Source organism: Pelophylax lessonae (assembly GCF_965119305.1).
Source record: "Pelophylax lessonae genome assembly, chromosome: 2".
Classification (NCBI taxonomy): Eukaryota; Metazoa; Chordata; class Amphibia; order Anura; family Ranidae; genus Pelophylax; species Pelophylax lessonae.
In genome coordinates, this window is record NC_138769.1 from 489,087,144 (window position 1) to 489,104,611 (window position 17,468).

A 17,468-nucleotide genomic window follows, 5' to 3' on the forward strand; every position below is an offset into this window, starting at 1 on the left:
GTTTGCACATAAGAGAGAAGCAGAGGTCACTACCTTTACTTTGCACCAGTGAATAAAATGCAAACACAGATGTTTTTAAGCATGGAATACAGAGAAGCACAGTAGGCAGAGAATCTAGTGTATGTTAACATCTTACCCAGTGACTATGTTATCACCACAGATGGTCAGCAAATTGACAAAAACAGATAACAAATGACAGTTGTACAATAGGTTGGATATAGGTAAAGCTTTTGGCGTGGTTGAAATTAAGCAATGCGTTACATGCACAGAAAATCACCAAGCTGAACATTACATGGGCAGCCAGTGACTTTCTCAGCCAGTACACTCATGTAGTAATATCACTCAGAAGTGTCACCATCTCATACTACAACTGCTGTCCACGGTGTAACAGAGTATTTTTCACTAGTGCAAATATGTAATCACAAACATGTTTGAGTAGTGAAAAAAGACACTATTCTGTAACAGTGATACCTTTGGATGGCAAACAATACCACTTATTAGACCAACACATTTGTTAGACATATTATCTATCAGTTCAAATATTTAGGCTCCATGCACACTAGCGTTTTTTTAAGTTCCTGGAAGCTATCAGCATTTTTTTCTACTCCTAGGCGCTAAATAGTGTTATCCTTTGTGTCCATGCGCATTACTTTAGGCTATTAGTGTTTTATTGAATTTCAGAGTCTAGGAGCAAAAAAAAAAGGTTTTGTAGAGTTTCTTGGAGCGTTTTTCCAGCAGAAAAAAAAATTCTGAACGCTCAAACACTGCTAAATGCTACTAATAGCGTTTTTGAGCTTTTTTTTTTATTTTTAAAGTAACTGCAAAAAAAGCTAACCTAAAAGCTAGCCTAAAAAAAGGCTAGTGTGCATGGATGGAGCCTTAGTCTTTAGTTGGCCATTAAAAGCTTTCTTGCCAACACAGTGCAACAGTTGTTCGCTGTTAATAAAGTACAACATTTTTTTTTGTTTCGGTTTCAGTGTAAAAACCATTGTTACACCTTGGTCATAAATGTAGTGCTTTTTAAAAAATGCCCCTCCCAGATAAACATCAGTGATCTTTGCCAGGGTAACAGCAGTTTTTAGAAACATCACAGAAAAAGAAGTGCTGAGAAATGTTTTCCCTATCACAGCTGACGGATAGAGAAAAGCATGGAGAAAAGTAAGGCTGAACTCTGTTTTTCTCCATTTCAGTCCAACAATTAAGAGGATAGCCAGTACAACTGTGTAGAACGTGCTATTCTGGAATGCAGAAGACATTACAAGTACATTTTAAGATTAGCTTTCATGATACCAAATTTAAAAAATTCTCTTTCAAGTGCTGTTAAAACTGACATGGTTGAAAATTTGACAATAAATGAAATTGTAACTAATGGCAAAACTTTTTTGTTTCTATTTTGGATAGGTTAGGACCCCCGTCGCTCTCTTTTTCTTTTCCATCTGTGTCTCGATAGGGTGATTTCCCTTCACTCCCTGTCCCATAGACAAAACAGAAAGTGAAAGGAAATCACTCTAAAGCAGCCTTTCTCAAACTTTTCAACACAGAAGAAACCCTTGAAATAATTTTCTGGTCTCGGGGAACCCCCGCTAAAAATTAAAAATCTACAACTCATGACACATTAGTGTGACAGTCAGTGGGAAGAATGTTCTTTGCTCTTGTCATCATTGGGAAGAATTACCCCCCTACAGATAGCTAAAAGGAACAATGGTGTCATTGTAAACTTATCTGGGAGGCAGAAATTGCCCATTGCTCAAGGAACCCCTAACAACCTTAAGAGGAACCCTAGGGTTCCACGGAACCCTGGTTGAGAAACCCTGCTCTAAAGTGAGGGAATGCCAGTGTGTACCCAGAACAAGTGTCCCATTGGAATATTTTCCCTCTGTCAGTGTTCTAATGTCAACCCAACATGTTATTTATTTTTACTTTCACTTTTGGTGAAAACAGTAAGGGCTCTTTCACACGGGTCCGATCAGATCCGCCTGTCAGTTTTTTAGGTGGATCTGATCGGATGCCCCATTCAGCCCTATGGAGCAGCGGATGTCAGCAGTGACATGTCCGCTGACACCCGCTGCCATCCGCATCCTATCCTGTCCGTGAAATCCGGACGGATGGAAACCCTATTTTCCATCCGTCCTGGGGATCGGATCGGATGAGAGCAGACAGGCGGTCTGCTCTCATCCGATTCCCCATAGAGAGCAGCGGGGGCTGTGACACCTCCCTCTCCGCACTGCAAGTGGAGACGGAGCTGCCATCCGTCGGCTCAGCGGGGATCGCGGATCGATCCCCGCTGAGCAGCACGGATCCGCCTAGGGAGGCGGACCGTGTGAAAGAGCCCTAAATAGGGAAAATAGAGAGGGTGAATCTCCCTAAAGGGGCACAGACAGCAATATAAACCTGACAAAAGTTCTAATCCTTATTCACTCTACCCAGAACAAAAAAAAAAAATTTTGCCTTTAGTTACGTTTTAAATAAAGGCCCATAGCAGAAACAAGGCATTGTAATAAAGAATATAAAATGAGTTTAAACCCTGGCTAATTAGATCACTGTTGTTGCAGGTTAAAGGACCATGTATTCATAAAGGGGTCATTTATAGAAAACATTAAAACAAGACCAGGAAAAATGTAAGTAACAGAGGATAAAACATGCTGGAGGATGAAGACAGCAGCCCCTTCCACATCCTTTGTTTGAGGTACAGTTCATGCAGGCCAAAGTAGTGCTTAAAACATATATAGATATCTGACTTCATAGTATGTTAACAAATGACAAGAATGAGAGTGAAATTTCCAGAGTAATACATCACACGCATATTAGTGTTCAAAGCTTGCTTGGAAAACAAAAAAGTAAAGGGCACAACAAACTCAATACAAGCAGCCCATATGTTAGTGGCAATTACAGATGTATAAACCAACCAGGAATGTTGAAAAAAAAAAATCTTTTGTCTTTCATATAATTTGCAACCCAAAAGATAATCACATACTTCAGTCAGCAGATGGCTGTTAAAAAAGAAGCCAAATGATGATTTGCATAAACATGCATTCTGTGCCTTGCAGACACCACCACACCACTGTTTGAATCTATGGTATCCTGTACAATGTCCTGTCTTTCAGGATCGGTCCTGGCTGGGTTAACATTTGGGAAAAACAAACATTTTTATCTAATGTTTTTTCACATTATAGTTTAAAGTGACTATCATTTTCATTAGCCAACTAATGTAGTATAGTGTATGAAATGTTACTAGCACCGGTATAAAAGTAAAGCATTATTACATACAACGCAATCTTGCTTCAGGGTCTGACCTTCCTATCTCCTAGCCAGGGCTGAGGTGGTTTTGCTAGTTGACAACATATAAGGGACCATGAGACCGACTTTTAACAAAGTGTGAAAATTAAAGGCGCTTTAAAGTTCCAATATATGCTACACAAATATTTCCAAAAGATAATGCAATGCAAAATTACTAAGTGAAATTAAAGGGGAAAACACCATTAAGTGAGCATAACATGTACAAATATTTTGGGATGTAGTATTGTCTCAAAATATAAAGTAGTAAATTAGTATATTACTCAAACTGTGAAAAATACCCCCTTTAAAAGAGTGGGCAAAACTACAAAATATCATGTCAGAATAGACTCTACCCTGCAGCACTATATCACTTCATAATAAACAATAGGCACTGAATAATGAAAATATATTCAATCTCTAATCTAAACAATACGTCTTATAACATGTATGGCTTACAGTATAACTGTGGCACTAAAGTTTAATGTTCTGTTACCACCAGAACACCAGTTATTTTTGCGAATATTACATTAAAACAAGAGGTTGAGCATCAGACTTTAGGAAGGCTGCATTTCAAAATGATTAGTGCAAATCAAACTCAACAACTTGAGTGGCCCCTAAATCTATTTCAAACACTGGTATCCTATGTGTACTAATTAAAATTTACAAACAAGTCATCTACAAAAATCAATGCAAGTGCTACTGCTACAGTACAAAAGTCCAATAAGAAATCTCTGCAACATCAATACTAATAACTTAAATAATAAAATACCCTATTTACTTCTAGTAAAGAGAATGTGCAAACTACCTCCAACTACACCACTTTTTCTAGCATGCCGTAAACAATTTTAATCTGTGCAACTTTTAATAGCCAAGACAAATGCTTTCCTATTCAACTGCTCAGCAGCTGAAAATATGTGCACCATCTTCATCACTAAAACTAAGGACGGTATCCTCATCATGTATCTCTTCTGCATACTCTTCCAGCTGAAGGCTACCAAATGAGTAGTTATTTCTTGGCATCGGTGAAGAGCTTAACACTATAGGGTTTCCGTAAACAAGTGGGTGGCTGAAAGAATCAACTATGTCTGAATCCGTATCGCTAGATTCACTACCACTACTGGTAGAACCATCAGTCATGGGGACAGCACTCATTTGTTCTTGTACTAGAGTTGCTGGCCGCAATACTGGACTGCACCTAATTTGTCTAGTGTCATAAATGCCATTTGACATCATTTTAGCTTCCAAGGCAGCCATTTTGGAAAGATGGCTTATCCTTTGCTCTTCAGCTTTATGGTCAGTAACTGGTGTGGAAGACATCTGACTTAAAATAAAAGGATCGGTATCAGAATGGTTACGGTAGCCAGTCTTAAGTCTCTGAATATGTGCACTCTCCAGTGATGGGCTATACCTGGTATAGCCATAGCTTTGGCTAACCAGTTCACTGTCTTCTGGATTCACCACCCCATTATTGTTATTGTATGCATTTGCTGAGATATAACTGGGTGAACCTGTCCTATTAAAACCCATATTTGGACTTGATCTTTTACTACTGGGGGACAAATGAGCAGCTAGGGGACTACGACTGCCTGGCCCATTGAACATTTCATCTATTAAAGAGCTGTGTCTAGGCATTTTTGGACTCCCGCCAGCATAAAAAGACATACCAGCTGAGTCATCATCAATATACTCCTCAATAATGTTAGATGAAGACCTAACAGAGGAAATTTGCTGTCTAAGTTTGGAACGTTTGGGATAATCATCTGTGTGATAGATTCCATTACTACAATGAAATCCAATCTCATCATTGTCATTTGTTTGGGACTGAGAGCGGACCAAAAGCGCTCTGTGAATATCATACTCGCTATCTACATCACTGCAGTCAATGTAAGGAATTGAGTTACTGCTGCCATGAGCAGCCCGGGATGCTGGACCTGTGCTTGGCTGGTGTGCATTCTTCATATTCAGCTGAATATGATCTTTGGCTGTGTCTTCCCCATCAGCTGTCAAATGAGCACCTTCCTTTGCTTTCTTGTCCAGGCAGATCTTCTTAGGAGAGGGGCTTTTGCGCTGCACTGAAGCCTCGATTACTAGCTTTTCTTCCTTGCTTGGGTGTAATGTTTGAATTTCATCAGGCTGATAACTTTGTGAAACAGACGTTTTAGGGCTCTGTGGCAGAAGCAAAAAACACAAAAGAATAAAAGAGTGTAAGAAATGTTGGTGAAGACATTTAAGCTGGCACACAAAAGGGCCACATGAGAGTACAAGTTATTTTTCCTCAGCAAGTGCTCCCTGGGATTTGGGCGTGGATTGTATTAGACTACTTCAACATTGCTTCATTGCAAAAATGTGGTAAAAATTGGATTTTTGACTTCCTGTAAAAGCCATTTCTCTGATGATTATTGACAGACACCGCTTCAGATCTTCATATCCATTGGGTTATAATGCCCCCTACAGGAGTAGGACACTAGGCAGAAAAAAGTCCGGCTACGCCCATGGGCAGTTCCAGGGGGCATACTCACTCTCTCTGCTATAGGTACTCAGTTTTGTTACAAGCAGTGTCAGAAGACCTACAACTCCTCAGAGGGGTGGGTGTTGTGTCTATCAAAGAACATCAGAGAAATGGATTTTACGGTAAGTCAAAAATCCCATTTTTTCTTTCATTCATTGAAAGATACCCCTTCAAATCTTCATAAACCGTTGGGATGTCCCAAAGCAGTGTTAAACATGAGGGGTGGGAACAGCAAAAAAATTCCCAAGGCTAAACAGTAGCCAACCAGACAACAGGAGCTCAACCAAAAACAACTAGAGCCCACCTGAAAAAAACAATACACCCTCGAAGAGAATCAGGTCCTCTCAACAGCAGCCTGCAAAACCTTGCAGCCAAAAGAAGCATCTGCAGATGCCAACACATCCTCTTTATAAAACTTTGTGAAAGTGTGCACCGATGACCAAGTGGCCACCTTGCAAACCTGCGTCACTGACGCCTGGTGACAAAGCCCAGGAGTCACTAAGTGCCCGAGTAGAGTGCGCCTAACAGGGAAAGGAGGAACCTGACCCTTGATGGAATAGGCCTGAATCACTGTCTGTCTGAACCATCTGGAAATGGTCGCAGAGGAAGCGGACAACCCTTTACGAGGCCCATCCGTGAGCACAAAGAGCGAGTCTGCCTTCCTGAAAGACTCCGTAACTGCCAGGTACACCCTTATTTCCGGGGCCACATCCAAGGCATGCAAGGCAATTTCCTTCGGATGTTTAGGCCTGGGAAGGCAACACAATGTCTTCATTCAAATAAAAAGCAGAGACAACCTTTGGAAGGAACGATGGACAGGGGCGAAGAACCACCTTATCACTGTGAATCACCAGGTAAGGTGAATGACAGGATAACGCCGCCAGTTCCGACACCCTGCACACAGAGGGGATAGCCACCAAAAAGGCCACCTTCTGGGACAGCGTAAGCAGGGGAATCTCACAAAGATTCTCAAAGGGAGTCTTCTGGAGGACTGAAAGCACCAAATTGAGGTCTCAAGGCGGTAACGGAGCCCACACTGGAGGAACCAAATGTTGGACACTCTGAAATAAGGTACGCACCAGGGAGCATGTGGTCAAAGGTCATTGGAAGAAGACAGCCAAAGCCGACACCTGGCCCTTGATGGTACTCAAGGCCAATTTCTGTTCAACCCCAAGATCCGAGCCAGGAGCAAGGATGAACCCCAAGAGACTCAAACCACGAAACGTACGTCTTCCACGTACAATGGTAGATCTTCCTAGAAGTAGATTTCCTAGCTTTTAACAGTGTAAGAATCACTGACTCAGATAAACCTCTATCCTTCAGCACCTGGCGTTCAACAGCCAAGCCATCAAAGCCAACTGGAAAGCAGGATGGAATATCGGCCCTTGGGACAGCAGATCCTCCCTGAGAAGAAGCTTCCAAGGAACGTCAGCGACCAGCCGCATCAGATCGGCGTACCAAGCATGGCGAGGCCAGTCTGGACCAACTAAGATGACTGGAATACCTTCTGCCTCGATCCTGCATAGAAGTCTTGGCAGAAGCTTGAGGAGGAAAGGCATAAATCAGGCGATACTGATGCCACACGGCCATCAACATGTCTGTGGCGTCAGTCAGAGGATCCCTTAACTGAGCCACAAACCTCTGCACCTTTCTGTTGACCTGAGATGCCAAAAGAGCCACCTCGGGGGTGCCCCACCGGAGACACAACTGATGAAACACCATTTTGATGACGGACCACTCCCCTTGGTCCAACGCCTGCCGACTGAGGTAATCTGCCTGCCAGTTTTCCACCCCAAGAATGTGTACGGTGGAGGGGGCTGGAACGAACCGTTCAGCCCACCTTAGAATTCCAGCTACTTACAGAGCTACCAGGACACTTCTTGTGCCCCCTTGGTGATTGACATAAGCCCTGGCCGTGGCATTGTCTAATTGAATGCGCACAGGACAACCCCGAAGACGATCCATCCAATGGTCCAGACATGGTCTGATCGCTCAGAGTTCCAAGACATTGATCGGTAGTCTGGACTCTTCCAGCGTCCAAATCCCCTGAGCAGAATGTTTGCCGAGGACGCCTCCCCAGCCGGACAGGCTGGCATCTGTGGTGACCACTGTCAAATACAAGGGGAGAAAGGATTTGCCCAGCCGAAGCGCTGGAGAACGAAGCCACCATATCAGGGACTCCTTCGTTCCCCAACTCGGCCGGATCTAATTGTCCCGAGACTGCAGAGTATTGTCCCATTTAGTCAGAATCTGCCTTTTGCAGGGACCTCATATGGATCTGTGCAAACGGAACCGCCTCAAAAGGTAGACACCATCAGGCCCAGTAACCGCATGCAAGTCCGGAGGGATGACCATCTGTTGGACAGATGAGGCAGGGGAAGGCGCTTTTTTCTAGCCTGTCGCCCGAAGACCACCTTCACCTGGGACACAAAGGACTCTAGGGCTGCCGTCAGTGCATTGATAGATGGTAGGGACCCGGAGGGCAGCGCAGCCTCAGAGAGGGGATCAGATGGGGAGATGGGCTCCAAAGACTCCATGGACAAACCCCCCCGCACAGTCGATCGCTCGGTTACTGGCGACGCACCCCTCCCCTGGCCCCCATCGCCAGCATAGCACCCTTCCCCCACCCCAGGTGGACCAGACCACCCAAACAGCCCCAACATATGTGGAGGGGGAGGGGGGTAGGATGGGGGACAGATGACAAAGGGGGGTTCCTGACGGAAAGGAGGGGACCCCGGGTTTGGACCGTCCCAAGGACGGGCCCAGGTCCACCCCAAAATCCTCCAGGGGTAGAGGGGCAGCTACTCACCATACCAGTAACCAGGCGGCACCGCTCCAGACAAAACCCCTCTCCATCAAAATGGGGGTCTGTCGGCCAGGAGGAACGCTGCGACTCGGGCCAAGGCTTGGTCGTATGTGACCTTGTAAGGCATTTAACTCGCAAAGTCGACCTAGCAAGGGGCTGAGGTCTGCGCACACTCACTGGCCAGACTGGGGTGACCACTGGATCTAGATTATGCAGCCCGTCGCCCAGTCTGGCAGTTGATTGTAGATCTCACAGGGAAAATCCAGGAGAAAAAAAATTTCTATTTAAAAAGAAAAAATTGCCAGGACCAAAGATCCCAGCAAGGAACTAGGTCATTACTCCTGACTAGGCAGAAAAAAACTGAGTGCCTATAGCAGAGAAAGGGAGTTTACCCCCTGGGACTGCCCATGAGCATAGCCAGACTTTTTTTCTGCCTAGTGACCTACTCCTGTAGGGGGCAGTATAACCCAACGGTTATGAAGATCTGAAGCTGTGTCCGTCAATGAATGAAAGAGAAATGAGTTTTGCCACTTTTGTGCATTTTGCACCTGTGAAAAAAAACACAAATGCAGAGACATTTTTGCCAATTTTTGATGCAGACCCCATTCATTTCAATAGGGAGGTGCGTTTTTTGTGCGTTTATTTACCGTACCAAACATGCACCAAAAATGCAGCAAGCAGGACATTGAAAAACGAAACAGAAGAGTTTCATAGGATTTATTAGTCATGTGGTTTTCCTCCAAAAAAATGATCAGTGTGAAAGCAGCCTTAAGTCTTATTACTTAAAACACACAAGCACCTTTGTCAAGTTCTGCAGGCTTGGTTATTTTCAGTAGCTATTTTGTGTGGTGATCTTACCCTTATAAGGAGAGTTAAAGTATTTACCCCCTTGGAAGTTACAAGTCTTATTATTATAGAACATTAAATCACAGTAGATCTATGTATTTGTACACTGGGTAACACAAATATACTCTTCGATGTCTTACTGAAAAAAGACCGGGGGGAGGACTTGTGCTCTTCTTGCTTAGGGAAGAAGAGTGGAAGTGGGAGCGGGTAGCTGTCAGAAAAGGTATCAGCTACCAATTAAATAAATTTTAAAAAACTTAAAAAAAAAATTCCAATGGGAGGTGGTGGATAATAATCTTTTAAGTGAAGTTCTGCCTAATTGTTTATTAAAACACATAAAAGGCTCATTATATATGATTATACAGTATAGTGGCCAATTCTTAGTGTCCTTCCCTTTCTGCCACTTATGATGTATACCTTCTTGAAGTGAACCAAAGCATGTTTACAAAGCCATCTGTGACATTTTGGACCAATGTTATTTATGTTATACCAAGATCAATTTTTCTCTGTTGTATAGGCATGAGGAATTGGTCTTGCTATGATAAGCATTTTATATGTTTTAATATATATTTAAATTAACCTTTCTGGAATTTAATAAAACATAGTATTTGCACACTCTTGAACTCCCGATGGTATTTTTGCGTTGGTATATTTAATCAGAATGTTTGTATACTCTAGTGCAGGTAGAACAGTGGGGAGCCTACTGTTTTAATATTACTCTTAATATACTATTTTCATCAATTGCTGTTAGCAAAACTTCCCCAACTCTGTTAAGTTGTATAAAGATGGTGAGGGAACAGACTATTGTAATTTCTGTATTTGATTGAGTTCTGGATTCTGACCTGGCCATTCCAAGACATAAACACTCGTGTTTTTGAAGTAACTCAGACTACATCAAGTTTACCTCTAGGATTTCTCTTTATTTTGCTTTATATATTTTAGCCTCTGCATTTACATGCCTTCCGGGACCTGTTCCAGGGAAACATCCCTACAGCAAATGCTGCCACCCCCACTCACTTGAAACCCCATTGACTACACAGAGGCTATCTCCATTTTACTATAATGCAAGAATTGGTTGCACCATAGACTATTTATAGGAGTCATATTTATGCTGTTAGTTTTGTATTTTTTCCCTGTAATTTATTAAAATCACTTTGCAAAAACATTTTCACATTATACTTTTGTTGATTAGTGTTAAAAAAAAAAAATACTTGTTATTCCAAGCTCGATGACCATAGAACATAAAACTTTAGAAATGAACAACAAGGGGGTGAATATTTTTTTTTTTATAGTCTCTGCTGAAGGCTATAAATGTGCTACAATAGAAAAATTATTCAGATATTGGAAATAAAAAAAATGAAAACACCAGTGCCTGTGCAGACCAATTAGTTGTTTTTAGCAGAACCTATGCAATCTAATGCACAATTGTCACACCCTTTGCACATCACAGTCAAATTAAGCTGTTTGATGAAACCACAATCTACAGTTATAGCTTAGGTCCTCAACTGATTTAAAATAAACCTGTGCTTTGCCCTTCAAAAGGTTCCCTTTAAAGGAGAATTTTGGGGTATAAAAAAAAAAAAAAAAATCTATAAATCGCCTCCAACCGTTGCTGCAACTGTCCCCTGTTGCCTCTAAGCCAAAGAACTAATTTTTCACATGACCGCTGGTTGCGCAGTTCCCATACAGCTCTGAGTGACTGTCAGTCACCACTCTCTGTTCTCTGCACCTCCAACAGTCATTGAAGCACCGGGCTGGTGAGGGTGTGGACATAGCTAGCTTCAGCTCTAGGGTTCACTCTGAAAGTGGAATTCGGCTGTCTATCAGGCAGCTGGATGGATCCAGACGATATGGTTGCGATTTTTGCAGAGCCTGAAGCGCCTCTGTGATGACAGCGGACAGTGGACTTTAGCATAGTATTAGCGGACTCTGGGTCACAGGAAAGCACAAGTAAATACACTCCTGTGACCCAGAAAAGAAGAATGGACAATAAAACTTTGGCCATACTTTTAATTTAGCCTTACCGCAGCAGTCTACATTTACCTTCCGCTCATTCAAGAGTGAAAGAAAGTCTTGTGCAACCTATGAGTTCCTGGAGTTGAAGTTTACACTGGTTGGTCTAGTGCTCTCATATGGAGTGTGTCACTTGGTACTATACCCAGATATCTCCTTCAGCTCCTGGCTCTAAATGTAGCAGCAGGGGAGCAAAGGATAGGCAAGTACTGTATATGCTGGAGGGTTAAATCAAACTTTATAATTTCCCCTTTAGGTTCCATGCACACTAGCTTTAAAAAAAACACTCCTAGCAGTAGCTTTTGAGCATTTTTATGTTCTGCTTCTAGATGCATAAAGAGTTCTCTTATGTGTCCATGCAAACGATTTTAGTCTAGAAGTGTTTTGAAGGTTCAGCAGTAAAAAAGCGATTTGCCAACAGAAAAAAAAGCGGAAAGTTCCTAACTGCTGCTAAAACGCTTATAGTGAGCATTGAGCCTTACTCTTGTGTGAAAGTTATTAATACCAGGCAGGATCTCACATCATACCCACTCCATAAGGTGGGGGTTGGGGGGCATACATGTAAACCTGTGGTGTCAGGCTGGCAGAGGGACTACAGGCTTGGGGTCCTGTAAGTCCCAGGGAAAGAAGCAAAGATACTACCCAACAACGCTACCATGGCTATATACACCTGTGATTAGAGTAGTCAAAACAGAACAGGAAGCCCTGCAGCATGGAGGGGACTAGCAGGATTACCAGTTGCAGTACAGTATGTGAAAAAAATAAAGGCAACAATATAGCTATTAGGATGTTATGAAGGGCACATTATTAATATTTTACTTTAGGATAACACACTTTCATGGGCAAAGCACAGATTTACTTTACCTGTCCAACATTTATATGTATATAAGAACTTATTTTTAGACACCATTTTAGTAATCACATCAATATTTCTTCAAAAATCCATATAATATAAAAAAAGAAAAAATATATATATATATACATATACTAACTTGTTTTGGCACCTCTAAAATCTGCTCAGGTGAGTGGGCAGTCAAACTTCTTATAGAACAAAGCTTGCTGTGCTTCCTGTAAAAATAGAGTTTATGTACTTATTTTTTTTACTAATGCACATTGCAAGTCATTCTCACCACCCTACTTCCCTTACTAATGTTGCTTTTTTCCCCAGTCATGTCACAGATAAATATGTTTTCTGGTTGTCATACAATTTTTTAATTGATATTAGATATAAATGATAAAAAAAAAACATGACTATGTGTCCAATGCAAATATTCATAACAAAGTTTTAGCATGACCGCTCCTATTCAGTGTTTGCAACTAGAGATGGGGCTATGACTTCTAGTACTAGTAATGGTCAGGAGTGGATCGCCTCGGCAGGATTTTCTTTCAGCGGGCATTGACATTCATCTGCATCATTGGACGATGTGTGATTGACTATGGTTTTAGAATCATGGTACATTTTTTCTTTAATCAAAGGACTGTCAAAAAGTGTCAGAGTGTTTATTTACGGATTACTTTTTTGTGAAAGATGGGGCTTCCAGATTCCGATAAACCCCTCACCCTGAAAACCCCAACAACCACTGGGCCAGGGTCGTGATGAGGAGGCCTCATCAACATGGGGACAAAGTCTTTTCCCAAGGGGTCACCTTCCCTCCCAATATACCCAATCATGTTGAGGGCAAATGGCATGCTATGGTTCAGGAAGAGGGCAAATGGCATGCTATGGTTCAGAAAGGGGGCTGTAAGCTTGCCCCCTTCTACCCTCTTTACCTCCCACCCAGGCTGCATGCTTGGATAAGGGTATGGAATGGATTTATGGGGGAGGTCCTCATGCTTTTTTATTATTTTTTTTTTGTGGACTCCCCCTTAAAATTCATGCAAACTCATTGAGTCCGGTATGGAATTTGGGTGGGACTCCACTGCATTTTTTTTTTTTTTATGTGGGGTCCCCTAACAACAGTCCCTCTCTCATTTGGGCTAAGGGCCTGGTATAGATGAGGGAATCCCCATTCACTTTGTTTACAAACAGAAATAAACGACTGAGAGCTGTTATTTACCAACAAATTCAACATCACATTTTTTTCTTTGTAAATATCACTTTTGCTGTATTAAGTAGCAAACATCATACAGATGCTCCACTTAACAAGAAGGTTCAGGGCATTACCCAAGCAAGTTATTTAAAATAATTAAGCGATTTTAATGCTTCATTCAAATCATTATTAAATTGCTGCTCCACACCAAATGGAAGTACATTTGGTGTGGAGCAGTTGCTTTTGTACATATGTTTCACATTACAGTGCAATGCCCTCATGCCATCTGTTTGACAATCCCTTGCCTATTGGGAGCAGTTGTTGCCCAACAGAAGCTCCTGCTCCTTTTTGGGCATTAAGCTTCATGTGCTTAAAGATGTGTTTTACTGCGATTGCAGAGTGATTCTGTCACAGCAAAATTGCACAATGTTTGGGGGTGACATTTACAATTAATCAAATACTGCCCAGGACCCAAATTGCCAAGTGTGGCAAATGAGGACTTGCTGTTTTTAACACCAGCTCCCACTGACTTCAACATTGAAGTAGGATTCAGATTTAGCATTCAAACTTTAGTAATGTTCACCGAAACCAGCCTCGAAGCGAAGCCAGGTTCAGCTCACTCCTATTGGCGACCAGGTTTCTTTGAAGACATTTTCAGTGCTTTTTGCATAACACAAGCTAAACAAGAAGTTCTCACCTTTCAAACTGTACTTTTTTATGACCTCCTTCTTTCACATAATCCAAAACTTGCTTCTGTGTACGACCACTGACAATAAATCAAAGCAGATTATTAATGGCATTTTTAGTCAATACAGCCAGATTAACATACATGTTTCCGAAATGTGTTATCAGGTAGCGGTTTTTGGTAAAGAGTTTTGTATGTCTCTTCTGCCAAAAAAAAAATGTATTTACCGGCTAACTTAATTAGTGTCTGCGGCGCATCTTCAGACACTGAGACAATAGAACTCTAGCACGCATGTACAGGAGTTATATCTTTAGTGGGCAAGCAAAAAGAGAAGCACCTATATCAGAGACTGATGTGACTAGCAAATTGGCTATGCACAGACCGTCAGGAGACCCATTAGTATTGTCTTATGGTCTCTATTGATGAGTAGGGAGCCACCGCAGCCTAAATTATACTAGTGTAAATAGGAAGGGAGGGGCCATAGACCAGCCCCTCAGAACGTCTGCAATAAGGGATGCTCACACCTGCTTCTTTTTCAAAATAGTCAAAAAACTTTATTAAAGAGCATTGGACACTTTGTCTAAAAATACCCCAACATATGGGGAACAATATACAAATGCATAAATGCAGGATACAAAAGGTTATGAACCATGAACATATATGACATAAAAACAAAACAACGACTCACACACACATGGCCGGCCACACATACACACCAGAAGGCTGGACATACAGAAACCAGGGCGGGCTGCGTATATCTCAGAATGGGAGACTTGTTAACGATGCCTGCTCATGGGTTCGTTTGTCGGCATGCCACAGTAGAAAATGAATTATGAACTTATGTGTTGATCCCACAGTTTCACCAGCATGTCATCGGGATAAAGTATGAACATCATATGACTCCACTTTTTCAAAACAGACAGGTATTTCCTTGATTCATCCATTACTTAGTAAATCACCTTCTATATGCAACCTGAACAACAGGAATTCAAATCTATATGGGTGTTATATGTCATTTATACTCGGGATAGATCATGGCATCCCCTCTTATGGATGAATAAGATTCAATAATAGCTTCCAGAGCAGTCCCTATGTTTGAGGGTATAACTGGAGGAATGTCTGTTGGCCAAGGGGGAAGTATTGGAGTAGGTGTTAGTCCTTAAATGGGCAGTTAAACAGTCATCCCAGAATATGGTGAAGTGCAGGTCACACAATGTTGGTTAACCAATGACAAACCGAGATAATCATCCAGCAACAATGGGCTCTCCTTGGTTTGCTAATTTAGGAGCGGGAGCTGGGGAGAGATGCAGAATTTCAGTGTAACTGTACAGGCTCACACCAGTGTAAAGCTGTATCTAATTCTTGGCAAGATAGTATTAGCCCATAGATGACCATTAACTGCATTGGACAGGGTTTGCAAAATGCTCAATACAGCCGGTGTTCACTGCCATGCATTTCCATAACAGTGATCTTGTCCCCCTTCCTTCAATAACCGATGGATCGACTGATCCAAAAGTTATCAACCTGTCCAACTTTGTCTTAAACAAATCTCACATTTCGGTGCTGACTAAGGGTCTTTCCTTCTCACCTACCTCCAGCATGGATCACTTTGAGGTTTATAAAGACTTGTGTCTTTACCTCAGAAAAATCTATTATAGATTAATACATGCTGGAGATAGGGATGCTCCACAAGAATTACAACCAAATGCAAGTGAGGTGGAAGCTTTGGCAGCTTTGGAGTCATTACTGGATGAAGCTGGTGAGTTATCGGAGGATGATGATGTTCCACAGGACACAGATAACATAAGAAAAAGTAGTATTCATATACGTTCAACCACGATGCCTAAATTTTGTACAAACAAGTGGCTAAACTCGTTTTTGATGCTCGTGGAGGAAGATCTTAAACTGGTCAACTGGGACTCGCTATCCTCCGATAACCTCATACGTGATGAAAGAATAGCCTTACGTGACCTTAAAAAAGCTAATGATGTAGTCATTAAGAAAAGTGACAAAGGAGGAAATGTTGTGCTCCTGACAGCAGACAACTATGAAAGTGAAGTACAGCGCCTCCTGTCAGATAAAGACACTGATGCCCTGTACACACTATCAGATTATCTGAAGACTTTTGTCTGCAGACTTACCAAAACCATATAATATGAGGTCAAACCTAAACACTTTCAATTTGTATGCAATCCGGCAGGCCCTTGCACTACATAGAAAAGGTAAATCTGAAGACAAAAGTCTTCAGATAATCTGATAGTGTGTACAGGGCATAAAAAACGACTCCAATATAATCCCCTGCCATTGCTGGTAATTAATATCAATGAGAAACTCAAGTATGCCCATGAACTTAGATTAATAACAGCAAAGGAGAAACAATACCTACAGGTGGTAGAATATAACGTACCTACGTTCTATATTATACCGAAGATTCATAAAAATCCAGTGGACCCCCCCGGGCAGACCCATAGTGTCTGCTTGCGGGGGCCCGCTGGATAGGATCGGGAAATACCTCGACTCATTGATCAAGGATCTTGTGCTCGACCTTCCCTGGTATGTGAGAGATACGGGGGACGTCCTGAACAAGATCAAAGATCTTGAGTTCGATACAGAAGTACTGCTCGTGGGCATAGATGTGGAATCCCTCTATACCTCGATCCCCCATTCTTGGTATGGAGGTAATCATCCAGCAACAAGAGCCCATTGTTGCTGGATAATTATCTCGGTTTGTCATTGGTTAACCAACATTGTGTGACCTGCACTTCACCATATTCTGGGATGACTGTTTAACTGCCCATTTAAGGACTAACACCTACTCCAATACTTCCCCCTTGGCCAACAGACATTCCTCCAGTTATACCCTCAAACATAGGGACTACTCTGGAAGCTATTATCGAATCTTATTCATCCATAAGAGGGGATGCCATGATCTATCCCGAGTATAAATGACGTATAACACCCATATAGATTTGAATTCCTGTTGTTCAGGTTGCATATAGAATGTGATTTACTAAGTAATGGGTGAATCAAGAAAATACCTGTCTGTTTTGAAAAAGTGGAGTCATATGATGTTCATACTTTATCCCGATGACATGCTGGTGAAACTGTGGGATCAACACATAAGTTCATAATAAAAAATAATAATAAATAATAAATAATTTTCTACTGTGGCATGCCGACAAACGAACCCATGAGCAGGCAGCGTTAACAAGTCTCCCATTCTGAGATATACGCAGCCCGCCCTGGTTTCTGTATGTCCAGCCTTCTGGTGTGTATGTGTGGCCGGCCATGTGTGTGTGAGTT

General features: G+C 42.0%; 1 protein-coding gene across 3 annotated transcripts in view; it reads right to left on the reverse strand.

The window, feature by feature from the left end:
- Positions 1-17,468, reverse strand: part of FARP1 (FERM, ARH/RhoGEF and pleckstrin domain protein 1) — a 323,137-nt gene that overhangs the window by 85,776 nt on the left and 219,893 nt on the right. The window contains exons 11-13 of one of the 3 annotated variants that reach the window (XM_082246158.1): positions 14,178-14,246; positions 12,455-12,518; positions 5,208-5,442 (exon numbers count right to left, since the gene is read on the reverse strand). In XM_082246158.1, coding sequence (XP_082102284.1) covers positions 5,208-5,442; positions 12,455-12,518; positions 14,178-14,246 — 368 coding nt within the window. Of the gene's footprint in view, positions 1-5,207; positions 5,443-12,442; positions 12,519-14,177; positions 14,247-17,468 lie in introns of all 3 variants that reach the window. The other 2 variants (XM_082246159.1, XM_082246157.1) reach the window with 2 other exon arrangements.